Source organism: Cervus elaphus, chromosome X (genome assembly GCF_910594005.1).
Source record: "Cervus elaphus chromosome X, mCerEla1.1, whole genome shotgun sequence".
Classification (NCBI taxonomy): Eukaryota; Metazoa; Chordata; class Mammalia; order Artiodactyla; family Cervidae; genus Cervus; species Cervus elaphus.
Genome location: NC_057848.1, coordinates 120,831,979 through 120,857,037, shown reverse-complemented (window position 1 = coordinate 120,857,037; position 25,059 = coordinate 120,831,979). Strand labels below are relative to the sequence as shown.

General features: G+C 50.7%; 4 protein-coding genes across 17 annotated transcripts; 1 reads left to right on the top strand and 3 right to left on the bottom strand.

Moving 5' to 3' along the window:
- Positions 1–1,228: 1,228 nt before the first annotated feature.
- TIMM17B (translocase of inner mitochondrial membrane 17B) lies at positions 1,229–5,128 on the bottom strand. Of its 2 annotated transcripts, none has more exons than XM_043896081.1 (6): positions 4,987–5,128; positions 4,027–4,126; positions 2,950–3,013; positions 1,893–2,021; positions 1,692–1,802; positions 1,229–1,601 (listed from the first exon to the last, which is right to left on the bottom strand). In XM_043896081.1, the coding sequence occupies exons 1-6, from the start codon at positions 5,010–5,012 to the stop codon at positions 1,513–1,515; spliced, it is 519 nt and encodes a 172-aa protein (XP_043752016.1). In that variant the 5' UTR covers positions 5,013–5,128; the 3' UTR covers positions 1,229–1,512. The 2 variants fall into 2 exon arrangements, with proteins under 2 accessions (XP_043752016.1, XP_043752018.1); XM_043896083.1 differs by having other exon boundaries at positions 5,005–5,064.
- A 60-nt stretch (positions 5,129–5,188) lies between these two features.
- PQBP1 (polyglutamine binding protein 1) lies at positions 5,189–8,942 on the top strand. 8 transcript variants are annotated; one of them, XM_043896078.1, is made up of 7 exons: positions 5,189–5,343; positions 5,759–5,843; positions 7,368–7,479; positions 7,721–7,833; positions 8,007–8,279; positions 8,476–8,536; positions 8,732–8,942. In XM_043896078.1, the coding sequence occupies exons 2-7, from the start codon at positions 5,777–5,779 to the stop codon at positions 8,886–8,888; spliced, it is 783 nt and encodes a 260-aa protein (XP_043752013.1). In that variant the 5' UTR covers positions 5,189–5,343; positions 5,759–5,776; the 3' UTR covers positions 8,889–8,942. The 8 variants fall into 8 exon arrangements, with proteins under 8 accessions (XP_043752013.1, XP_043752008.1, XP_043752014.1 ...); XM_043896073.1 differs by having other exon boundaries at positions 8,473–8,536; XM_043896079.1 differs by having other exon boundaries at positions 5,210–5,566.
- A 68-nt stretch (positions 8,943–9,010) lies between these two features.
- SLC35A2 (solute carrier family 35 member A2) lies at positions 9,011–16,447 on the bottom strand. 6 transcript variants are annotated; one of them, XM_043896067.1, is made up of 5 exons: positions 16,292–16,447; positions 14,706–14,888; positions 12,267–12,418; positions 10,580–11,316; positions 9,011–9,313 (listed from the first exon to the last, which is right to left on the bottom strand). In XM_043896067.1, the coding sequence occupies exons 1-5, from the start codon at positions 16,380–16,382 to the stop codon at positions 9,286–9,288; spliced, it is 1,191 nt and encodes a 396-aa protein (XP_043752002.1). In that variant the 5' UTR covers positions 16,383–16,447; the 3' UTR covers positions 9,011–9,285. The 6 variants fall into 6 exon arrangements, with proteins under 6 accessions (XP_043752002.1, XP_043752006.1, XP_043752000.1 ...); XM_043896071.1 differs by having other exon boundaries at positions 10,580–10,726; XM_043896065.1 differs by having other exon boundaries at positions 16,283–16,418.
- Positions 16,448–18,174: 1,727 nt separating this feature from the next.
- Positions 18,175–24,964, bottom strand: PIM2 (Pim-2 proto-oncogene, serine/threonine kinase). Its single transcript, XM_043895299.1, has 6 exons — positions 23,234–24,964; positions 22,978–23,087; positions 22,216–22,266; positions 19,962–20,334; positions 19,346–19,522; positions 18,175–19,249 (listed from the first exon to the last, which is right to left on the bottom strand). Exons 1-6 carry the CDS (start codon positions 23,292–23,294, stop codon positions 19,086–19,088), a joined length of 936 nt encoding a protein of 311 aa, XP_043751234.1. The 5' UTR covers positions 23,295–24,964; the 3' UTR covers positions 18,175–19,085.
- Between the last annotated feature and the right edge of the window lie 95 nt (positions 24,965–25,059).

The following is a 25,059-nucleotide window of genomic DNA, read 5'->3' as shown; positions in this document are numbered from 1 at the left end:
CTGTGGACATTACAGAGGGCTGACAGGAGAACAGCGCTCAAAAGAGCTAGAGCGTGCCTGTTTGATAGAAGTAGGGTGGGGTCTGGAAACAGTGGGGAATGGGGTCTGGAAGTCAGGAAGTGTGAGGCCTACGTGCACCAAATGGGCAGGACCGACGGAAGTGGCCTATAAACACAAGGGCTGCAGACCGAGATACCCTGGGTCTGGCTGGAGACTGGGTCCTGCACTGGCAGCTGTGTTGCTGCGGGGGCGCGTGGTGGTGGAGTCTCTAAATTCAAGGCTAGGGCCCTGCTGTGACATTGAGAGCTACAGGCACGGGGCCGGCAGCCCATACCTGGCACTGAGTCCATCAAGGAGTGCTGCAGTTCTACCACCATCAAGGATCACTAGGTTCTTGCTGAGGCCTTGGGAGGCCTGAGAACTCAGCATTTGCACCCCCAGGGAGTGACTTTGTGTGAGAGAGAGAGCATTGCCACCTCTGTGCAATGGCTTGCACAAAAGGGACAGTTTGTGTGTCTCCCATGAGGCCATCAAAACCCCAGTGGAGGCGTCTGCCCCACACATGTAGGTGTCTGCACACAAGAGACAGTGTTTGGGGCCAAAGTCTATCCAGGAAGTTCTCTTTCCCGTAATCCCCACCCCACCCCCAAATGAAAACTCATTTTCTGGTTATTCTGTGGTACTCTTAAATACTGACAACAGTGAGCATCACAGAGCAAAAATACAGCTGTGGTGCAGAAGAGGAAACTAAAGGTATCTTCTTCAAGGAAGCTGGGTCTCCTGGATCCCTATTTCCATCCCAGGACCCTGATGAAGCCACATGGAGAGGGGAATTATCTTCACAAATGCGGGGACTGCTATCTAGGCAGACTGTTCGTTGTGAGGTCAGATTTCTCAGCCTTGGCAATGGGGACATAGAAGAGAGGGCTCAAGAGGTACCACATGCTGAACCACCCCCTCCACCCCAGCAACCTGTGTTCACTCCTTTTCTAAGCCCGTTCCTCTTCTGTCTGCTTGTGATTCACCACTTGGCCCCCGCACATCCTTATTCATGTACTATTCCCATCTTGATTCATAGACCCCCTCCTACTCACTCATCCACAAACCTTTATTAGAGACGACTCTCTGTGTGACTCCAAATGTGATGGTTCCCACATCCCTGAAGAGGGCTCTGCCCCTTGTCCTAGGGAGCGACTCCTAGGGGTGGCTCAAGGAGTACATACACAAGCATTTTCAAAACTGGCTTTAAATACTCATCAGAGTGCCATGCAAAGGGATTGGGGTGACAGCGTGTTACATATGTGAGTGGGGGTTGGGGTGCCCTGAGAGAAAAGGGACCCATCCATCAGGGCAGCTGGGGTGCCCCACCCCCAACCTGGGATAAGAGAACAGATAGAGGCCCTCTCAAGGGTCCCATAGGCCAACTGGGAGCCAGCCCTCCCTTCGAGGTAGATCATCGGGGAGGGGACCGAGGAGGAGCTCCCACAGTGGCGGTGATAGGTGGTCACTTCCTCAGTGGTACTGCTGATAGCTGGGGTAGCCTGGGCCCGGGGTACCCTCCTTAGGGGGCAGCTGGCCAGGGTCCTCCAGGAACGGGGGTGCTGGAGAGGAGATAAACAGGTAAACGTGAGTGGAGTAGACAAGACAGAGCATTTCCCACCTTTCCCTGACCAGCTTCACTGGGTACTCACCATTGCGGAACTGCTGGGCAGTATAGCGAGTGAGAAGGATGCCAACACCCTCGATGAGGGCCAACAGGATGCCCCCCATCATTGCCGAGCCCACCATGGCCAATGGGCCACCTGGAGAAAGAAGGGGGCGGGGGGGTGGAGAGCGGTGAGAACAGGCAGAGCAGGGTGGAAGAGGCTGGGGCCTGGGGTTGGGGTACTCACTGCGGGCAGCCAGCACAGCCCCAGTCAGTGCGCCACTGGTGATGGAGTTCCAGGGATCTTCCTTGCCCCGAAGCCGCACCAGACCACAGTCGATGGTGGAAAACAGGCCCCCCCACACAGCGAAGCTACCTGTGGGGGAACCAAAGCCTAATCAGTGTCCATGGGGAGTCCTGAGAAACCATGGCTCAGGGACTCCCAGGGCCTGAATACTGTGGCAAAGACTGGGGAGAATAACCAGACATAAAGGCAGATGGCAAACTCCTAGAGGACAATCTCCATCTGTCCCTGTGGTAGCTCCTTCAAGCTCTTTATAATCCCCATCAGCACTCCCTTCACCTTCATAGGGAGCAGATACATGGTTACAAGCAGATTTGTCTGCTTCAACGTGGCTTTTTTTGGCCCTGTCATGGGACCTTCAAGATCTCAGTTCCCCAACCTGGGACTGAACCCAGGTCACAACAATGAAAACCCAGGATCCTAACCACTAGGCCAACAGGGAACTCCTGTCTATATGGCTTTTAACAGAGCAACTCTGACCATCCTAACTACCACATAGAATTGGAATCTGACCTGGGTTTCGGAGAGAAGGAAATGGGTGAGGAGAGCCAGTTAACAATGATAGTTAAAATATTTACAGAAGTCTTACCATGTGCCACGACCTGATCTACACACTGCATGTTACTTGACTTCTGAAAATTTATACTAGTTAATATTGTCAAAGTGCTTAGCAAGCAACCAGCACTTAGTAAGTACTATGTAAGTTACATAAACTACAAAACTGATTGAGGAGGTTACTGCTTTTATCATTCCCATGCTACAGGTGAGGTTCAGAGAGGTTCAGCCACTAGCCCAAGGTCATACAGACATCAGGGAAGAGCCAGGGCCTGGATTTAAACTCCAGAACTCACCCATACGAAATGGCTGAGAAATATCACTCCCCCCAGGAAGCCCCAGGCAGAGTTGGGGCTAGAATCTGGACCCTCAACTTGCAGTCTAAGACTCCAAGGAGCAAGCATCCCCAACTCTGTTATCACACCTGTCTCCCCAAACCTCTCACCTCCAATCTGGGGGGCTCTGATCCTTACAGCATTGACACTGCCTCTCAATCGGTGCCGAATTCCCTGAGGGAAAGTGAGGAGACAGGGAGTCAGAGCAGGGTTCAGGTCACTGGCAGATAAGGTTTCTAGTTTTTAAGAGAGGAATGGAGGCAGGAAACCTGTTAAGAGCCTCAAGGGTAGAGATGTGGAGAAGTGGCCAAGAACTAGGGCCCACTACAAGTGCTCCCAGAGCTATGATAGGAAGTTATTCATTCATTCAGTACTTAGCACTGATGTGCCAGGCGCCATGGTATATGCAGGGATACAGCAGTGAACAAGGTATACCTGGCCCCTACCCTCTCAGAGCTCACATTATAGTGGGAGAGACAGATCCTGAATAAGGATACAGATAAACAAGATAGCTTCAGGCAGCAATCGGGACCCTAGAGGAAATAAGATAAAGAGCTATGACAGTGGCTGAGAGGACACGAAAGGCCTCTTAAAGGAAGGGGGCATTTGTTCTGAGACCTTGAGGATGAGAGGGAAAAACCTGGACAAAGATTCAGGAAAGAGAGTGCCAGGAGTTGAGAGGAGGTACAGAGCTAGATAGAGAAATTGCAGAGACCTTGGCAAGTGGATGGCATTTAAAGTCATGACATTTGATGAGATCCCCCAAGATGGGAAAAGGGGAGTGTTGTCAGACAGACAGAATTGATTATGTTACATTAAAAGCATTTGCTCAACTTTAAGGCTGTCCTCCTCCTGCCAGTTAAACTGTCACTTCCCTTTTCCCAGGCTTCCCACCCAGAATCTGACTCTAGGTAAAATCTGACTGACTTTGCACACAATTAAGTTTTGGTTTTATGACCCTTTTGACAGCACAGCATTTCCGAAGAGCTCCAGCAGGGTGAGGGTCAGAGGTCATGTTTGCAGTTCCCCCAAACTCCCAGATCCTGGAGCTAGGCCTGGCATACAGTAGGTAAGCAGACACCAGAATGAATAAGTGCACATGACTGGCAGTTCCAAGCAGTTTCAGAACAGTATCCCATGTGGTCAGGGCAGGACCTCAGCAGCACCCAGGGAAGGCTAGGACTCACGACAGGGGCATTGCGGAAGCCCTTAATGGCCTGGAAGACTCCACCGCCGATAACACCCATAGTGAAGGCTCCACCGCAATCATCCACAATTCGCCATGGGCTGCAAGCAGGAAGGGGAGGATGAGGTTAATAAGAGCGCTCCCTCATGCCAAGTCACAAGATCTCTTTCCAACTGGGAGCAATTCGTCACCCAAATGAGAACTAGCACTTCAGATAATACTGGGATTATTTCCCCCCTCATTTAAGCAAAAAATAATGCGAAGAGTGGAAAACATCAGTCTTGGCCCTGTCCACACCTCCCCTTCACAGCCAACCAAGGAATCAACCAACTCCTTGACTACTATCAAAGATTAAATGAACTGATGAGAGGCAAGGAACTGGCACGTTTGAATTAAGCTACAGGTGTTGTTGGCACTGTTCCTAAAAGCAGAACGGGGTCGCACCCCTTTTTCCGACAATGAGCACGTCCAACAAAGCCACGCCCTCTTCCCTTCTCACCCTCGCACAACTGGGAAAAATCAAGCACATACCGTGCGGAGGACCCAGCACCCCACCATGACCACAATGATGGTCATGGCCTGGAGGCTCATCCAGGCCCCGCCACCATTAACCAAAGCGACCTGGGAAAAACCATGCGTTTTTCCAGGGGATTTCCACTCAACACCGCACCACCCCCTGGCTGGAATGGATTCGACCAGCGTGTCTTTGACAGAGGGACTGGGAGGTACGGAATCAAGGGAAACATGGAGTGGTCCGTCCTCCACCGCACACAATTGTGGCCCCTTTTAACGGAGCCCGAGTAAGAGAAACCAAGTGGAGAGGAGCAGAAGACAACAAAAGTCTAAATGTCTTCCGAGTCTGGGACGTGGCGCTGTGTGGCCCGTGCCTCCCCCACCCGCCTCCCACCCCTGGCCGTGGCGCCGCGGCAACAGTCCCGACACCTATTGCCCCTCGCTGTACCAAGGTTCCCGAGCATACTCCTCCATGGCGCCGGCGTCCGGCCGCGCAGTATCGCTAAACCCCTGCCGGGCCACACCCCCACTGGAAACGTATACGGGCGCCCGAGCTTTCCACCTATCCCAGGGCAGCGGTTCGGTTGTTTCGCCAGACTTCAGACCAAAGCGCACTCTCATTGGGTAGGTAGGTTTGCGTCATCTTTTCGCTACGTGAGCGTCGCCCAGTTACCTCTAAGCTCGGGGAGAGAGAAACTCATTCTGTGCTTTGGGAAAAGAGAGTCGTCTGGTCCTGGCGCTCATAGAGACGACGAGAGAGAGGTGGCCAGTTGGATAGTCGTCCACTACTTGCGTGACTGCATTGGTAATGTTGGGGTGGGTGCATTTTTTGGAGCTGGAGAAAATGTTACACTGTGCTCCCCCATCCCAGCGCTTTGGTTCCTCCCACCCAGCAGTCTTTGGGGGACGTTGGGTGAAACCATTTTGGGTCGCGGGGGAGCCGCGCTTGGCCCCTTGGGCGATGGGCGGAGCCTGGGCCTAGGACGGAAACCCGGTGCTGGAGCCACTGGCCTGGGAGAGCAGAGTTGGTGAGAGTGTTGGTGATATTGCTGTTTACAACCCTTTCCACCTTTCAGCGGGCAGGGTCTGTCTCCCTTCTAGTGTAGATCGGTAGGTTTGGGTCCAGATTGAGTACATGCTGCGGGGAGGCGCTTGGTTACTCTTGTAACCAGATTCAGTCCTCATCTGAGCTGTTTTTCAGTCTGTCTGTCCTTCCCTAGGCCTGTCTGCCATCCACTATGCCGCTGCCCGTTGCGTTGCAGACCCGCTTGGCCAAGAGAGGCATCCTGAAACATTTGGAGCCCGGTGAGAGAACTAAGAGAAGAGAGGCCTACCATGTGCCGGGCTTGACAGGCACTTTGTTGTGGATACTGCCACTTGATATCTAGCATGGGCCTATTGTGCACCAAGCAGTGGGGCGGCAGGCATTTCCTTGTTAACAATACGTATTACTGACCCCTACTTCTCTCCTATGAGGAGGAGGGGAGGTGGGGTGGGGAATAGACATTTCTTTTTTGGAGGGGGGGAATAGACATTTCATCCTTAATACTGACAGTTGATGTGTATTTTGGGGTCTTCTGTAGCCAAAGTTTAACCCATCAGTTAATTCCTGGAAGTGTAATAAGGATAGCAATAGTAAGCTGACACCTATGGCAGCTTCCTGTGGGCCAAGTATGGTGGCAGGGTGCTGATACTTTGTTCTGTACCATACTAGTAGATAACATTATTTCAGATCTGCTGTGGAACTAGGCACTGTGTGCGTTGTCCATATCTTATTGTTCACCATGTCAGTAGTTGACATGTATTTTGAGTCTACTTAAGTGCTTATCATACACATGTGGTTAACAGTATATAAAGTAATGATAGGATCTATCATTTAGGCCTACTGTGCTGCTGTTGCTAGTATTTATACCTTATTTATCAATAATAGTAAAAGCTGGCATCTATTTTGGGCTAAGGTGTGTGCCAGGTACTAGAAAACTCATCTTATTTTCACTTTATTGATAAGCGACATCTATTACAAGCCTGTTGTGTGCCAAACAAAGATCTTTGGTTATTAATAATACTGATAATGATATTGATATGATATTTATTTTAAGGCTGTTTGCTACCAGGCCCTGTACTAACTGTATGTATCTTACTAACAATACTAATGATTGTAGCTGACATCAATTTGGGGCCTATTGTGTGACAGGCACTATGCTGTTGCTGACATATACATTTCATTGTTAACTATATCCATGGGTGAAATCTGGATAGGACTACTGAGGTCCAAGTACTCATACACCGTTCTTTATTCTGTTGATAGTAGCTGACAACTATTGCAGGCATTAGGAACTGAACAGATTCAGAGAAGTATTTGGATAAATCCCTTGCTGTCCAAACTTGCTAGTCAATATATAGGAGTCAGAAACCCCATATTTGCCAGCCTTGGAAGCTGAATAGATTTGGACATATTTTTAGGTAAACCCCTTGCTGTTGAAACTCATTTTATCCAAATTTGCATAGTACAGTGTCACATACTATTTGAACTCAGAAGCTGAATAAATATGGATACTTTTTTTTTAAATGTATCTAAAGTCTGAAACCAGATAAGTTTGGGTAGTGGTACCTGTAAACAGAACAGATTTGAGTAAATTTTTTGGTAAATCCTGATATTCGGATACTTGGATTTGGAACATGAGCAGTATTTGCTCTGGCATGTGAGACCTGGTGTGCACACACACACATAGCCCATGTGAATGTGAGTGTGTCTCTCCAGGCCCTGATTGCAGGATGGGAATCTCCCTGGTCCTTACTGCTGTCCTCTTCCCTTCCTTGTCCTGCCAGAACCAGAGGAAGAGATCATTGCTGAGGACTATGACGACGATCCTGTGGACTATGAGGCTACCCGGTTGGAGGGCCTGCCACCAAGCTGGTACAAGGTGTTTGACCCTTCCTGGTGAGCCTGACGACATGGGGGTGAGGAGGAAGAGCTAACTTCTGACTTCACCCTTCCTGTGCTATCCCTGGGTAGGGGTAAATGGGGGCCACTGGGGAAGAGATCTGGGGGCGGGGCTCTTCCCTGTGGGGTCCTGGAATGGGGCAGGTATAGGCAGAGATTGGGGGGAGACGGGTTGAGGCTACAAGGAGAGATCTATGACATTCCTTCCCTCTCTTCCCCACCCCCCACTGCCTCACAGCGGACTTCCTTACTACTGGAATGTGGACACAGATCTTGTGTCCTGGCTTTCCCCACATGACCCCAACTCTGTTGTTACCAAATCCGCCAAGAAGCTCAGGAGCAGTAATGCAGGTGAGTTGGCAGATACAAGGGTGCCTCAGGGCCTTCTAGTGGATCAAGGAGGGGCGGATAAGACCAGAAGGCCCAGCCCAGGCAGGGGAGGCTGTTGGAGGCCGACGCTGCTGGAGGCCAAGGCTGCTGAGTTCCGAGGTGGGAGGAGGATCACAAGGCTTTCCTGTCCCCAGATGTTGAGGAGAAGCTGGATCGGAGCCATGAGAAATCAGACCGTGGCCACGAGAAATCAGACCGAGGTCATGAGAAGTCAGACCGCAGCCATGAGAAGTCAGAGCGGAACCATGAGAAGTCTGACAGGGACCGGGACCGTGGTTATGACAAAGTAGAGAGAGAGAGAGAGCGGGACCGGGACCGCGGGTATGACAAGGCCGACCGAGAAGAAAGCAAAGAACGGCGCCACCATCGCCGGGAGGAGCTGGCTCCCTACCCCAAGAGCAAGAAGGGTAAGCTGGGGTGAGGCAGGGCGGGGAGGCACCAGGGGCCCACAGTGTAAGGAAACCCTCACTTGGCCTCTCGTGAGTGCCAGAGCCTGGGGCCTGGCAACCACAGGCTCCACTTCTGGGGATGGAAGAGCTCGGTGACACGGGACTCCTTGTGCCCCTGTGGAAGACCTTACTCTGCTACGTACTTCCACAGCAGCAAGCCGGAAGGATGAAGAATTAGACCCCATGGACCCCAGCTCATACTCAGATGCACCCCGGTAAGCGACCACCCAAGACCCCTTCCTTTTTCCTTGACTCACTGCACCACTGATCATTCCTTTCTTCCTCACTATCTCCTTTCCCCCTTCATCTCTATCATCACTATCTCCATGCCCCGTTTGTTGGGGGCGAGGGTGCCTGACATATTACACATATATAGACATTTCCACCCCTGACCCTCTGTCACTCCCCAGGGGCACATGGTCAACGGGACTCCCCAAGCGGAATGAGGCCAAGACTGGTGCAGACACGACAGCAGCCGGGCCCCTCTTCCAGCAGCGCCCTTACCCCTCCCCAGGGGCTGTTCTTCGGGCCAATGCCGAGGCCTCCCGAACCAAGCAGCAAGACTGAACCTCCACCCACCCCCACCCACCCCCGGGTTTTTAATAAAAGCTTTTCAGTGGATCATGCCGAAGAGACCTGAGTGCTTCCTTCTCTCTCTCACACTTTTGAGACTTCCCAACCCAAACCAGCAAGATGCAAAGCATGTTTTATTTACAAAAACTCACCTAAGAAATACTGTAGGGATAGCAGGGACATGGGGGTGGTAGGGGCTGGAGGCTGAGGTGGTTGGGTCCTGTCTGGGCCCTCATTTAGTCATGTCAGCCCTGCATGGGAGGGGGTGGTGGGAACAGGGGATTCAGTGTCTACCTCTCCCCACCACTAATACTGATCAGAAAGTTTGGTCCTGGCTGGGCCAGGGCAACAAGGGAGAGTGAGACCAGGCCAGCGTCTTCAGTCCCAGCGGCTAGGAGCCCTTCACCTTGGTGAGCAACCTGTGGTGGGAACGGGAAGGAAAGAAAAACACAAGAGAGCTGGGGTGGGCTGGCAGGTGGGCATCCTGAGCAAGCGAGGGTGACTAGTGAGGCTGGTAGTCCGAGGTTAGTAATAGCCCACGCGGAGAGAGCGGGTCCCCTGGGTCAGAAAGCTACACGTGGACTAAATAAATACAATATCTTTATTTGGCATTGGGTATCCTGACATTGTTCATTACAGTCCCTTAAAAAACAAACCAAAAAATCAGAACAAATTAATCAAAAATAAAGATCCAATGGCCCTATGTACATATAGCAAAGACAGCCCAGGCATCTCTCATGTGCAAGCACACGCACGCACTCACAAACAGATGCACACACATACTCCCCACACACCCTGGGAGACAGTTAAGGGGTTAATAAGCTTTGGGGAGTGCAGGGGGGCAGGTTCCACATGTCAGCAATTTAAAGACACCCTTCCACATGAAGTAAGGGTGCCTCATACAGCCAGTGGGGTATCACAATTGTGGTTGGCAGCTTTATTTTCCTCTCCAGATGTCTCAGAAAATAACCCTACATCCATCAGCTTACAGTGTCTTAGATTCCATGAGACTAGGCCACTTCAAGGACCTCCCTTCTTTTTTTCCCACACCCTGGATCATTCATCTGATTACACCACAAACCCCCAAACCACTTACAAACCAATGGCTCCTACTGCACCCTCCCCCTGAGTGGGCTGATGCAAAAATCTCAGCTCTCATCCCCCTTCCTCTCTCCCTAGGTGCTCATAAAAGGCCCTTTTTCAAGTCCCTGTGTCAGGGAAGCTGCCCCAAGGCCACAAAAAGACTGAGCTGCTAACATGATCCAGTGTAGTTGCCAGGGAGGAGAGAAGGCCTCGAGCTCTGGGAATCAGAACCCCACAGGTAGGCATCAGTCACTACTAAAGAGCTGAAGAATTTTTGTCCAGTTTGTCCCTACAAATGTGGAGGGATTGCTGGGACTCTCCCAGGCTTGAGAGACAGGACACCTCTGGCTGAGGGGTTAGACTGGGGCAGAGGAGGCAGCTCTAAAAACCCCTGGCTACACGGAAGGGTTCATGTGATGCCCTGCCCTAGTCCCACACCCTTCTGGAAATTTCAGTGACCTGGAAGAAAAGACCCTTCCAACCCCAGAGGAGCCAGGCCCCAGTGGCAACTTGAATCCTGCAGATGCCCAACACCCTCCACCCAGAGTCCCTCCCTGTCTCCCCCCCTCGCTGCCACCAGCCCTCACTTCACCAGCACTGACTTTGGCAGAAAGGGCTCCGTGCTGAGGTCTCCATGGTGGGAAGACAGCTGTGGTGGCGGTGGCTGCCCGGGAGGCTGCTGGTGAGTGCAGGGCCCGGAGGCAGGGGCAGAGGCAGAAGCTATGGCTTTGGCTGCACCTCGGGGCAGGCTGTAGAGGTAGACGGCACCGATGACCAGCCCCGCGCCCAGGGCAAACAATGGGTCCACATGGAAGCCAAAGAGGCGGATGGAGGCAACAGTGGACAGCACAATGGACAAGGAGGTGGCAAAGCCCTTGAGGATATTGTCAGCATACTTGACGACAACAGCCACCAGGAGCCCACCAAAGGCCTGGTTGAGCACCACGCCCCAGACAGCAGGTGTATACCCAAAAAAGAAGCCACGGCGGGCTACAGCTGTGCCCTCAGTCCACCAGAGCCCCACCAGGCCCAGGGCTGTGCCGAAGAGGCCCAGCTGCAGATTGCGCAGCCACACGGAGCCTGAGCTGCCTTTGAGGATCTTCTCAAAGTAGACACCTGCAAAGCCTGAGGAGAGACAAGAAGCCACCACAGCCGCGAGGCCCACCCCAGGGTTCTGATCCAGTGGCCGCGGACCCCCACTGCCAGCTTGCTGTGCCTGGACAATGGCGACGCCAGTGAAGAGGAGCAGCAGGGAGGCCCACTGCAGCCGGGAGAGGCTGCGGTTCAGCATGAGCACGGAGAACAGTGCTGTGGTCAGGATCTTCAGCTGGTACGTCACCTGCGAGTGGCATGTGGGAGGCACTGAGGGCTGATCCCGACCCCCAACATGTGCACATGGGGGATGGCGCCCACTGTGGGCCCCCAGGCACAATGGAGGGACAGGGTAGAGTAAGTAGATGACCATAAAAACAGCAAAGATATCCAGCCACTGGCCACTGACTGGGATGCGACTACACAGCTCTGAGGTGCCTCCCAGAAAGTACACTGGAGGATGGCTGTGCAAGGATGCCCCGGGCCACAACCAAGTCCACATCCCAACCCCGTGTCCCAGCTGTGTGAAAAGGGACGAAGCACTTGCCTTATCTGAGCCCTGACATAATCATCTGTAAATACGACTGACATATTTGAAGTAGCTCACACAGCACGTAACGAATGAATTGTAAACATCCAGATGAGGGAGGTCTTGATAAATACACATTGATACAAATGAATCCATCATGAAATAACATCAGTAAACATTTACATAGAGCTTACTGTGTGTGCCAGGTGTGGGTCTAAGCACTTCATATGAATTCATTTAATCCTCACATAAGAAGTGTACTATTGCAATGTCCAATTTAAAAATGAGACAGAGAGCTTAAGTGACTTGCCCAATATCACACAGCTGGAAAGTAGCAGAGCTGGGATTTGAACCCAGGCAGCCTGGCGCCAGAATCCAGGCTCTTTAACCAATTAAAGAGGCCACCTGTAAATAGCCTAAAGCTTATCCATCACCAACCAAGGGCTCTTCACAGATATTATTTCTTTTAATCATTCCAGCATCCCAGTGAGTAGCTACTATTACCATTTCCCTTTCCAGTTCTCACAGATGAGGAAACTGAGGTTGAGGAAGAGCCAAGGCCATTCCACAGGAGACACAGCCCCTGCACTTTGCAGTACTTCCTCCCCAACATCCTATATTCCCACCCCAGCCAGTTCTTCTGGGGCCATGCTGGGCTTTGGGCTCACCTGGAAAGTGGCAGCTGGCAGGTTGGAGATGGCAACATACTGGAGGTTATTCTGCAAGGTATAGATGAGAGAGGGCACTGCAAGCTTGAGTGTGTCCATGTACTGCACCAGGACAGCCTCATGGAGGAAAAGAACCAGGTGCTTCACGTTACCTAGATGGAGGGAAGAGAGCCCTTTTTAGCACTGACTACCAAAAGATGGGGATCCTCTAAAGGACAGGAGTGGGCCTGGTCCTGTGTCTCCCCACCACACTGACTTCCTGAGGGCTAGAATGAGGTCTGTGCTACAGTACAACGTCTCCAGCAAGCCTTTTGGATACTCAGTCTGGGAACCACAGACCATATTTCATCACTCATCTTAGAGCCTACCTCCCTGGCACAAAGCCCCAGGGCAAGCCCTCAGTGCAGTGTGTGCAATGAAACTATCATCACTAACTAGGAGCTTGTGAAGTAGATGCTCTAGGAAGGTGGGTGGAAGGCTGTTTACCAAGAAGGATTGTTTCATACTGAGCTTTTAGACTTTTCCTAGATCCTTCCTAGCCTGAGAGCCGCCTGAGAGCAGGGACAATCTTCCACTTGGCCGCTGCTTTCCGTCAGCCTCCCACACATCAAGCAGTTGCCCCTGTCAAATGGAAGAGTGCAGGTTTGACTATGAAGCAGAAAGTGTGGCTGGGATCTGCTCCAGTCAATTCATGAGAATACTTTCCTATATAAGAAGACCTTTACAAATCTCACCCTACTTTTTTGCAGCTCATTTTTTAAGGCTCATCTGAGTATCCTTCTTCAGGGAAAACCCCACAACCACTGTACATGGTTATTGCAGGAACTCCTGATGTTCATTCACAAAACCCTGTCCTTGCCCTTCATGGCATTAAGTCCCAGGAGTAATTATTGATCTCTAACCCCTTACCCAAATCCCCTGCACCCAGGGGTTTGGGTGTTCAAAAATGTCCAAGTATTGGAAAGGTAACATGATATACATGCTATATATTTCACATAGCACACACCACACATGTGGGGCTACACACCATAATCAAGCACATTCATATTTCTGCAGTGACTCATGGACACATTCATGCCAGATGAGAAAACTAAAAAAAAAAAAAAAAATTGGGCGGGGGACAGGCTGAAATCATAGATAAGAGATGAAAGCCTGTGATTAACCTGTAGCTGTTTCTGTCTGAAATACCAGCCCCCTGAGGGCAAGATGTATGTCTCCACCGCTAACATGTTTACCTCCACAAGTCAGAATAGAGTCTGCCACAGTGTTCACTCAAACCTTCTCAGAATCAATCAAGAACACAGGAGGTGAGTACCTAAACTGTTGCCTCCCAGTGTCCTGGAGCTAATGAATGGGTGAGAATGTTTTCTGCAGTGTAAATACCTAAGGCAGAGCCACATTTGAGGCCTTTATAGAGAAATGATTGGGCAACAATCATTTAAAAAGAAGGCCTTTAGGGAGGTGATTAAATTAGTAAATAAATCCAACAACTTATAGGAAACACACAGGACAGAAGAACATGTGAAATGTGACCACTGGGAGGCACTCAGCAAAATTCAGGCTACCCAAAGTCTATAAGACAAATGACCTAGTTTCTTCAACAAATTAACTGCAGAGAGAGAAAAAAAGAGTTGAGAGGGAAACCTAGAAATAGCAGACCCAGAAGACACCAACCAATTACAAAGCACTGACTTTATTTTTTTCAAAGCACTGACTTTATATAAACCTGATTCAAACAAAGTTTTTAAAACTTTTATGATATTTGAGAAATCATTACAAATTTGAACACTGACTGGGTATATGATTATTTGTTAACTTTAAAAAGTATTAAATTTTTGATGTATGACTTCTAGATATTGCAGTTATTTTTTTTAATGTACCAAAATATTTACTCAAGATAGTAAGAGGGAATTTATTTCAAAATAATTCTTCATGTGGAACATATTTCAATATAACATGGTGGGGGTTAGGTAAACAGACACATAGATTGGTAGTGAGTGGATAATTACTGATGATTATCTATTTAATTGCAGAGTGGCCATGAGATGATAATTGTTGAATTTGTGTGACAGGACATAGTTATTTTATTATTTCCTCATTTTCGTTGATTTTGTATTTGAAATTCTCCATAAGGAAAAGTTAAAGAGAAATCAATAAACCATTATGTAAGGGTCACCTGCTACCTTATAGGGACAGACCATCTCCCTCCTTCAGTGTTTTATGGGCCAGTTCCTGGGGAGTTAGGGGTATAAAAATGTGGATGCAGCTACTCATAGCTGGAGGTACAAGGCAGCCAAGCTGCACTTCCACAGTTGCCAGGAATTTTCATAGACACAGAAATACTCCCCCAACAAACTGTCCATGTGGGTTCAGACACACACACAAACACACAGAGTACCCTCCACAGACTCCAATGAGACCCTTCTCCCTGGCTCATACCCCTCTTCTGTGCGAAGAGCAGCAGCAGGCAGGTGAGACCTTTGAGCACTTCAGCCATGACCACAGCAGTGGTGGCAAAGAAGCGGTCCCCAGGCAATGTGCGGGCGTAGCGGATGCTGAGGATGAGGGAAGCATTCTGGACCACCAGCACGGCTAGGGATATGTATTTGAGGCGCCGGTGAGCTGTGGGGAATGGAAGGAGCAAGGGGGAAGAAGGGATCAGAAGCTGTTGTGGCATAACCACACCATCACTCTCCCCTCTATCAAGCAGGGTCCTCCTAGCCACAACTACTTCTTCCTTCTGCCTGCCTATTCTGACCCATGTGGGTCCGATCCCTACGCCAGCTTCCACTGCTTCAGCCACTGGCAGGAAGAGCCAAAATGCGAGAAGTGGGCCTCACCCTGTCCAGCCTATACCTGGAATCTTTGCTGAGGTGTCAGGAAATAGGGGGGCCAGGTCCTAGACACCCACCTCAGCCCTCTCTCTTCCTCTCCTGGGTGAGAAGCAACCCTGCCCTGGGCAGAATACCAACTGCTTCCTTGACATTTATTGAGTGTTACTGGGTGCCTATCACTGGGATAAGGGATTTATATGGATCACCTCAACAGACCCCTACACAGCTCTGATCTCCAAAGGAACTATCAGTATTCTCACTTTATGGATGAACAAGCCAAAGATTTAGGAACTGTCTTTCTTTTATCTAAATTACTCTATTCCCTCACATTCAGAATGGGCTCTCCAACCCCTCCCTCCTATGATGACTGATTCCTCCCTGACCCAGAATGGTCTAACAAATACAAGAAATTATTCTTCTACTGTCCAAAGGATTGAACACCATAGAGTAAATGGTTTCTCCACTAACAATGGTCTGGGTCCCTTAACAATATAAGGAAATATTTCCCTATACACCAATCATCCTTCCACCACGGCATACCCCTACCTCCAGCCAAGGAATTATCGCTTGTCCTACTCACTCACAATCAATTCTCCTCGCTATAAGGAAGGGCCTGACACCCTCGGAATGTCCTTTCTCCACCATAGAAGGAAAACTGTCTGTTCACTGCAATATACAATGAACTACCTCCATTAGGAAGGGACCCCCAGAACGTTCTTCTCCCCATATAATGGACATCCCTATCTTCAAAATGCACTAAGTCTTATAAGGGAAAAGCCGCCCCACCCTAACTCACAACAGCCCCTGTCCCTTTACTAGGAAGAAACCACTACCCTCTCTTCTGTAAGGAAAAACTCTCCCGCTCTCAGAAAAGTGTCTCCCGTGTATAAGGACGGACCCCCCCAACACACACCCTGAGAATGGTCTCAGTGGTCTTAGCCTCTTTAAAGTGAAATACCCCTCTCCAACTCAGAATGGTCTCTACACTCCATTTGCAGAAAGGACCTCCACACCTTCCCAGGAATGGTCTCTGCCCCGCCCCCAAAACACACTTCCTCCCCTCTACCCCACACACACATAGGTCGGTCCATACGGGATGCTCCCTCTCGCCTTAAGTGAAGAATCTTTCTAATCCCCCAGAGATCCCGACCTCCGGCGCGCCGCTGACCGTTCAGCCACAACCTGTCTCACCCGCAGTCGTGGCCCCAGGCTCCAACGCCCCTGCGGAGACAGCCCCTGGCCCGGCCGTCGCGGTGGAACCACCAGACCCAACAGCTGCCATGTTGGCATCTGCCTGGCCCGTCCCCTCGGCAACAGCCGATCACTTCCGCATCCGTCATTTCCGCTTCCGGGCCTCCCCAGTGGGGGTGGGGCGAGCGAGAGGCCGACCGCGTCATTGGCTCTCCTCGTCCGTCCTGACCGCTAGTTTTAAAAGCGGCCTTAGAATTTCCAAATTCCACCGGGATCCGGAGACTGGGCATGTAGCCGGCTCAGTTTCCCGCCGTCTTTACAGAACCTTTGGCCCATTCCCGTTACTAATCCCACCCTCGTCTTCCCATATCACCAGCTCATTCTGTCTCCTCGTCTCATTGACTCCTATCTTGGCTCTTTATTGCCACCGCCCTTTCTGCATCAAAACTCCTGGGTCTTTCCCGGTTGGCCTGAAGTTCTTTTCCCTTCTTCTGGCGAGCTCCCCACCCCCCACCGCACCCTGCGCCCTCTGGAGAGCCCGCAGGCCTCTGGAAGGGAAGTGAGAGGGGTCAGGGGCAGGTGATGGTCCGGCAGATAAGCAAGCAGGGCAGTTGAGGATACGCTAGTGAAAAGGCACAAGGGAGTTGAGACTGAGAAGGGAAGACAATTGAGTCACCATTTAGAATGGATAAGTGAGAAGGGGATAGGTAAGCCAGGAGGTGAGGGGCTTACTTAGCTTTATTTTTGGCCGCGCCTTTCCAGGATCTTAGCTCCCCGACCAGAGGCTGAACCTTGGCCAAGGCAGTGAAAGCAGCAAGCCCTAACCACTGGACGCCAGGTAATTCCCTAGGGGCTTCCCAGGTGGCACGTGGTCAAGAATCTGCCTGCCAATGCAAGAAGCCTGAGAGACTTGGGTTCAGTCCCTGGGTCGGGAAGATCCGCTGGAGGAGAGCATGGCAACCCACTGCAGTATCCTTGCCTGAAGAATCTCATGGACAGAGGATCCTTGCAGACTACAGTCCATAGGGTTGCAAAGAGTCAGACGTGACTGAAGCGACTTAGCACGCAGCGCGCATCTTTTGAAAGCATGGCAAGAAAGGGTACAGCTGAGGTCAGGACAAGATTAGGGTAGGGCAAGTTAAGTCAAGAGTTAAGGATTAGAGGGATGAGCAGGTAAGACAAGGGAGAGGTGAGAAGGCTGGGGCAAAGCAGGTGACTACACCTTGGATGTTATTAGAAAACAAGGGCTAGGAGGATTCCTATCACTGCTCAACCTCCACCACACCCCCACCAGTGCCCAAATAGGGCTTTTCTTCTCCCATGGAGGAGGATTTCCTCCCCTGGGGTTGGGGGAAAGGGGTTTTTTCTGCCTCTGAACTGGCCATTGACTTGAGAGTGTGTTCCAGATGTCTTCAATGTCTACCATATCTCCAGAGGAGCCCTTCTGCACATATTGGGTGCTACATACGAATTGAGGGGAAAATCAAGTTTTTCTTTGTGGTCCTCCTTGCATGCTAGGTCACTTCAGTCGCGTCCAACTCTTTGTGACCCTATGAACTGTAGCCCACCAGGCTCCTCTGTCCATGGGATTCTCCAGGCAAGAATACTAGAGTGGATTGTCCTGCCCTCCTCCAGGAGGTCTTCCCAACCCAGAGATCAAACCCACATCTCTTACATCTCCTGCATTGGCAGGCGGGTTCTTTACCCCTAGCACCACCTGGAAAGTGATCCTCCTTAAAGGAACCCATAAAAGATCTTCAGGATGGTACCACAAGACTGAGGCTTCCTGCAGACAAAGGAGAGATCCAATCCATCTCCCTCTTGGTTCAGCATTCAGTAGATGCTCCACGAATGCCTCACTGCATCTACAAATGGCCAGTCACTTCTGATTCTATTACGTTTATTAAATAGTGGGTTTCCACACATGGCTTTTTAAATAATCCAGGCAGGGGGAGAAGGAAGAGGAAGATAACAGTTGGAGCTCCCCTTCCCCAATAATAAGTATTTACATTTCAGCAACTGGACAACCCTGGCTCAGAAGGAGGCAGCAAGAATCTGAAAAAGATGGAGGGTGGGGCCCCAGGAGAACAAACAAGACTTATTTCCCCCACCCCATTCCCCCCAAAAACCATCCACCCCAACCTAGTGGACTCTAGTAGTGTCCATCTCCCATTCCCTCCCAAATCATGAAAGTGGGGTTTCTCCTCACCAGAATAAGGGCACTTGGGATAACAGAGTAGGGTCCCCTCACCAAAAAAAAGCCCTGGGACAACAATAGGGCTTACCTCCCCCAGAATAAACAACCCTGGGCTGAGGCAGGCAAGCAGCTTGACTATGGGACCCGGGGCTAGGGGAAAGGGTCCCTTTGCTAAAATAAGAGCCACTGGGGTATTGGAAGGAAAGCACCCTTGCCCAAATCAGAGCATTTAAACTAAGTTTGTGTGGTAGTAGCAGGAGGTGCCAGTGTAGGGGTTACTACTCATCAGAATAAGAGTCCTGGGGGTTCAGAATGTAAGTAACCTCAACCAAATAAACCACCTTAGCAAAACGAGAATCAAAGAAGGAGCCCCTCCAGAATAAGAGAGCATATGTTCTACAAAGAAGACTCCTTAGAAGAACTGGAATGGGAACTGGGCAAACTTGGGTTATGTCTTCTTACCCCTGATCCCCAATCTCTGACCCTAGTTAACACTGGATTTTTAGAGACCTGTAAAACCAGATCAACAGATAACCATCTTTCCCCGTGGCATGGCCACAGGATGACTATGTCAACTAACGGGAGCCCCAGCCAGCACTAGGGCAGTAGGGACCAGTCCAAAGGGGTGGGACCCTCTTTGGGAGTGTTGAGGGATGCATCCTCGGCTGGTGTCTGCATCCAGGGGTCCAGTAGGATCTCCTCCAGTGAGGGTCGGGCAGAGGGTTTGGGGGCCAGGCACCGGCGGATTAGGGCACAACAATCTGCAGATCAGAAGCACACAGGAGATTAGCAGTGAGTTGGAGGCACCAGTCCCTGGGAGGGATAAAGGCTGGTGGGCTAGAGGGGGTGAGTCTCACCTGGGGAGACATGGGCAGGGAAGTGGAGTTCAGCCTCCAGAATCTCCTGGTCTCTCTCAAAGGGAATGTCCCCACATACCATGTCATAGAGGAGGATACCCAGTGACCAGACAGTGGCTGGCAGGGCGTGGTACTGGTGACGAGAGATCCACTCCGGGGGACTGTACACCCTTGTCCCTGCACGCAAACCACAGATTAGACCATTTTCTGATAATGACCTTCTCCCACCCCACCCTCTCCAGAAATTTGGTCCCTTCACTAGAATTAAGAGAACTCATTATATGAGCATGGTCCCCTCACCAGAATAGAAGCTCATTGGAATAAAAGCACTTAAAAGATACAGTTGGACCTCCTTACCAGAAAAAGACTACTCAGGGTAATAATAGGATCCCCTCATCAGAATAAGAGCCCAGAACAAGACCAGGGCATTATCAGAGGATGGACTTTATTAGAGGGCAAGGCTTGAAAGTACTTAATATTAAAAACCAAGAACATTATAAAGGTACACTATAGATCAAGGGTTACAGAACACCCCAGCATTGGAGGTCAAAAGTCAAGAGGCCAAAAAGATAAAAGGTGAAAACTCCCTCCAGAGATTTAGGGAAGCCTTACTTACCATCAAAGTCAGTATAGGGTTCATCATGAAGCAGGGCACCAGAACCAAAATCAATGAGTTTGGTACAGCCCCGGCGGAGGTCCATCAGGATGTTCTCATCCTTGATGTCACGATGGACAACTCCACGGGCGTGGCAGTGCCGAACAGCTGCCACTACCTGGGCAAAGAGACAGCGGCTTCGGCCTTCACCCAGCGGGCCTTGCTCTGTGATGTAGTCAAAGAGATCCTGGGCAGGCAGAGGCCGCTCAAGGACCAGCATGAAGCCCTCTGGTGTCTCAAACCAGTCAAGCAGGCGGATCACACCAGGGTGCCCACCACCTGCACCCACCTTCCATAGCAGTGCCACTTCCAGTGGGCATACGACTGAATCTGACTGTGGGGGGAAGCAGGGAGAGAAAAGAGAACACAGATGTCAGGGTAGCAGCTTTGAGGCTGACTTCTCAGATCTATGATCTCAACTTAAATCACAGGTCCTCAGCCTCCTGACTATGTGGCCTTAAGCAACCCTCTTCCTTCCTGGGCCCACAGTTCTCTCATCTTAAGGGCTTAAACTCATATAGCCATTGGGAAGTTGATTTAAGTCAAAGCCTATGGTGGGGGGGGGTGAGGGAGAGAAAATTGGAAGACTGGGATTGACACATACACACTACTATATATAAAGTAGATAACTAATAAGGACCTATTGTATAGCACAGGGAACTCTACTCAATACTCTTTAATGAACTATATGGGGAAATAATCTTAAAAAAGTGGATATATGTATAACTGATTCACTTTGCTGTACACCAGAAACTAACATGCTGTGAATCAACTAACTTCAATAAAAATTAATTTAAAAATAAACCAAAAAAATTAAAAAAACCAAAGTCTATGCACATCTGGCATGTAATAGGAGCTCAGTAAATTTTTCTTTATTTTGGCCATACCCTATGGCTTTTGGGATTCTAGTTCCCCAACCAGGGACTGAATCTGAGCAGTAGCAGTGGAAGTGCTGACTGTCAATCACTGGACCACCAGGGAATTTCCTCAGTAAATGTTTGAAGAATAAATGAAAGTGATTCCTAACAAAAGCAGAAGCAACTGATGAACACTACTTTGTAGTAATTTATCTGTTTTTGTCTACTGACATCTCCAAAGAAACTAGAATAGCACCTTACACACAGTAGGTGCTTGATAAATGTTTGTTAAATAGATAAAAAGCACTTTATAGCATAGGATCTGACACAGCACTCAATAAATACTATTATTGTGTAATGGTTTGTCTGCTTTGTTCACTGACACAGCTCAAACACCGAAACAGTGCCTGGTATAGTTGTTAAATAGGTGAAATCAATTAGTAGAAAAGGATCAGCCCAAAAAGAATGCTCAATAAATGTAATATATTGCCAAGTATCTAGAACTGTGCCTGGCACATTCTAGGTGCTAAAATACTTTTGTTAAATAGCTAAAAGTAATTAATTGCAAAGAAACCGGCATAAACAAAACTCAATAGTGTCATCATGTGATATTTTGTCACTGTCACCAAGCACCTAGAACCGTGTTGAATACAAGTACTTAGTGGAGCTTGGAACATAGTAAGCTTTTATGACGAAACAAAATCTGAGGCATACCGTCAGTGCTCAATAAAAGGCATACATGTTACTGGCCACAAAATCCACCCCATGCTAGAAGCTTTGCGGGGACACATGGACTGCCAGAAGCAGTCTTCCTGTCCGAGGTGGGGCCCTCTCCCGGCCAATCTACTGATACGCACAGTCGCAGACAGGTTTTCTCACGGGGCCGAAAAATTCCGCTACTGCGCAGGCGCGCCTTCTCCCTCTGAGTCCCACGGCCTGCACAGGCGCAGTTTCCCCATAGCCCACCAGGGGGCACTCCAGCCCCTACAACTTGCCCAGACCCGCCCAGTTGTCCGTTAGAGCTCTAGCTGTGGAAGAGAAGCAGCCACCATCACCATGGCAACCAATGACCTCTGCCCCTCTTTTCTCACCAGCATGCCCTGCGGGCAGCCCCCGAGGCAATGTTTGGAGGAGGATGAAAAAGGAGGGTGGGAGGGGAGAATCCAGGGCTCTAGGGGAACAGGGGTGAGTCAGAACTGTATGGAGGTGTAGATGTCACCATAGGGGAGTAAACATGGACTGGTAGGAGTGTTCTTCTCACCGTTACAGGGCCCAAGGAGTCATACAAACCATAGCAAGGTGAAATCCACCATCAGAGATGGCGTCGCCAGGTCAAAAAGGACTCCAAAGATACTCACCAAGGGGGACCAGCCCAGCACGCGATTCCGGGGGATCACTTTGATAGCCACCTGAAGAAGCAGGCTGAGGTGAGGGGGCCAGCAGATGACCCCCAGACATCTCCCAGTCTGGACCCTCACCCTAGTCTTTCTGGTCCCAAACCCCCCCCGCCCCCCCCCCACACCACAATCCTAAATGAGCTGAAGCTTCTCCCTTCCAAGTCTCCAAAACCAAGTACACCTCTCCCACCATCTTTGGCCCTGGGCTCTCCCTTCTCAGGCTTCAGGATCCCTCACGCCAGGTGCTGAGTTCTGAACTTCCTAACACCCTAAACCCTTGATCTTCCTATCTAGCCCCAGGATACCGCAACCCTGTAGCGGGGTGCTGGACCTCACGACTCCACCCTGGACACCTGACTCCAAAATCCCCCAAAATCTCAGCTCTAGGTCCCCACCTTCCCCATATATATACATCTCTCCCAGATCCCAAGGTCTAGAGTCCTCATGAATCCCCACTCCCCAGTCTCACTCCCCTGGACCTCCAGAATTCTTGCCCTGAAAATTCTCCCTTCCCCCATATACCCACCTGGACTTACACACACACATGCGTGCACGCATCCGCGCGCGCGCACTCGGACACCCTCAACAACCGGATCCCAGCCCTCATGACCCTACCACTCACACAGTGTAGGCTCATTCCGTGGTCAATTAGCATCCCGGCCCCGGGGCTCCCGCCGCCGCCACACACACACCTGGCCCTCCCAAGACCCTCGTGGTGGATACCTGGAGTCGGTCTGTGACGCGTTGTCCTGCGAAGACGGTGCCAAAGCCCCCCTTACCGAGGAGGGGGCCGAGTTGGTACTCGGCCTCGAACGCTTCCCGATCCTTGCCTCCTACGCAGGCGGAGGCGAGGAAGTCAGGGTGGCGGCGTGCAAAGGCTGGCCGCGACCCGCGACCCTTCCCCCCTCCCCCCGCCCCGCGCCGCCCTCAACCACTGCAGCCCGCCTGGCCTGGTTGCACTAGGGGGAGCCTTTCTCACCTGGCAGCGGCGTAGGAGTCATGGGGGCCACCGCGAGCCCCTGCAGAGGCTTAGTCAACATGGAGGAGGAGCTGCGCAGATTGAGCCCGCTGAGCCCGCAGGGTGTGGACGCCCGGGGCAGTGAGTCCGGGGAACCTGGACTAGGGGGCGCCAGGATGGAAGGTAAGGAGACTGGTGGCCCAGAAGGGCCGGCAAAGAGCGCAACGTTAAGATTGGCCGCGCGCGCCAGCCCTGACGCTACTGAGACAGGGCACGCGCCTCCCGAGAGAGTCGCCCGGGGCGACGGCCCCGCCCACTTGGCTTTGATCAATCCGGACACAGCACCTGCTGTACCCCAGCCAATCGGAGCCAGCCCTTATTTGCATACCACCCTCAACGTTTCAAGTACCCCTTTATGCAAATACATGCCCGTGTCTTCCGCGGGGGCGGGGTCTGCATGCGCACGAGGGGGGCGCGTGTGGAGAAGAAACTGGTTTTAGGAATCCCTTTCGCAGCAACCGGGTTTGTTTTGGTTGTGCGGCATTGTTTTTATATGTCTGTATGTGCAGATATACACTTAAAAAAATACACCGCTCCCTTTCCTAGGAAGTTGGTTGGCCGCCACTGCCTCGAGACTAGCGCAGAGATAACGCCAGGCCTTCTAAGGCTTCTAAGAATCAGCCTGTGGTTATCCATGACCCTGTCTCCGAAGGGTACTCTTCAAACCAGGTCCAGAGCCCTCTAGGCGACAGGTGTCCTCAGCCCGGGAAGTAAAGTCAGGGATCCTTGAAGAACCTGTTCAGCCGTTAGGGAGGACTAACCTGACCACCACTGCCTTGGAGCCCTTAACATAGACAGACCTGGCTAGACCTGGCCATGAACCCAGTCAGCAAGTACAGAATCTGGAATAGCGAGTGGGGGGGGGTGGTTCTTGCAGGTAGGAGCAAGCCAGGGTGGTAGTGGCTTGGGATGTGTTTCTGGACGAGACACACACAAGGACTGCAAGAGCTCAGAGGTGGTAAAATGCCCTTAGCCACAAATTTGGAAATAACAGGCCTCATGCTGCAGGAAGACAGACATGCACTCCAAAGACACACAGTAAAGTACCATGTGAGAAATACACAAAAACATATTGCCAGACACATTCCCATGAGCTTGTCCTAAACACAGAGAGATATGTACTGTCACAGACTGAAATCCACTGTCAGGGAGGCATGCTGCCAGAGTTATGTCCCAGGATGACACTAGTGATGCAGTTACAGAAAGGCACTCCAGACAGATTCACATACACCTACACTGCCATATGACAAGGACACAGAAATGTCCTGTCAGACACACCACCAAAACTTGTCACAGACACTTGTACCATCAGACATGCAGTGTCACAGAAAGACTAGTACTATTCCAGAAATGAGACCCAGAGTCTGTCACAGGAAGACACACAGACGCTCAAGACACACATGCACTGCTCCAAAGACATACATATACTTATGTGATAGAGCCACAGATAGGCAGTATCACAAAAACAGACATGGATCCACCCAGTCGCACTCTCTCTCTCACACACACACACCAGCAGACATGCAGCATTGTCACTGAAATTATCCAGAAATAGCTACCCAGAATCTGTCACAGTAATACAAACGGACATTCATCCACCCTATCGGAAAGAAACCACAGATGCACTGTCACAGACAGACCCACGCAGACATGCACTTGTCTCAGAAACAGACACAAACTGTCAGAGATTGAGTCCCACACGCAGTCCCCATCTGACACACCTGGAAACAAGCCCTCATCTCACACACAACTACAGAGACACTCTGAGATGCACAAAGGCTTGGACT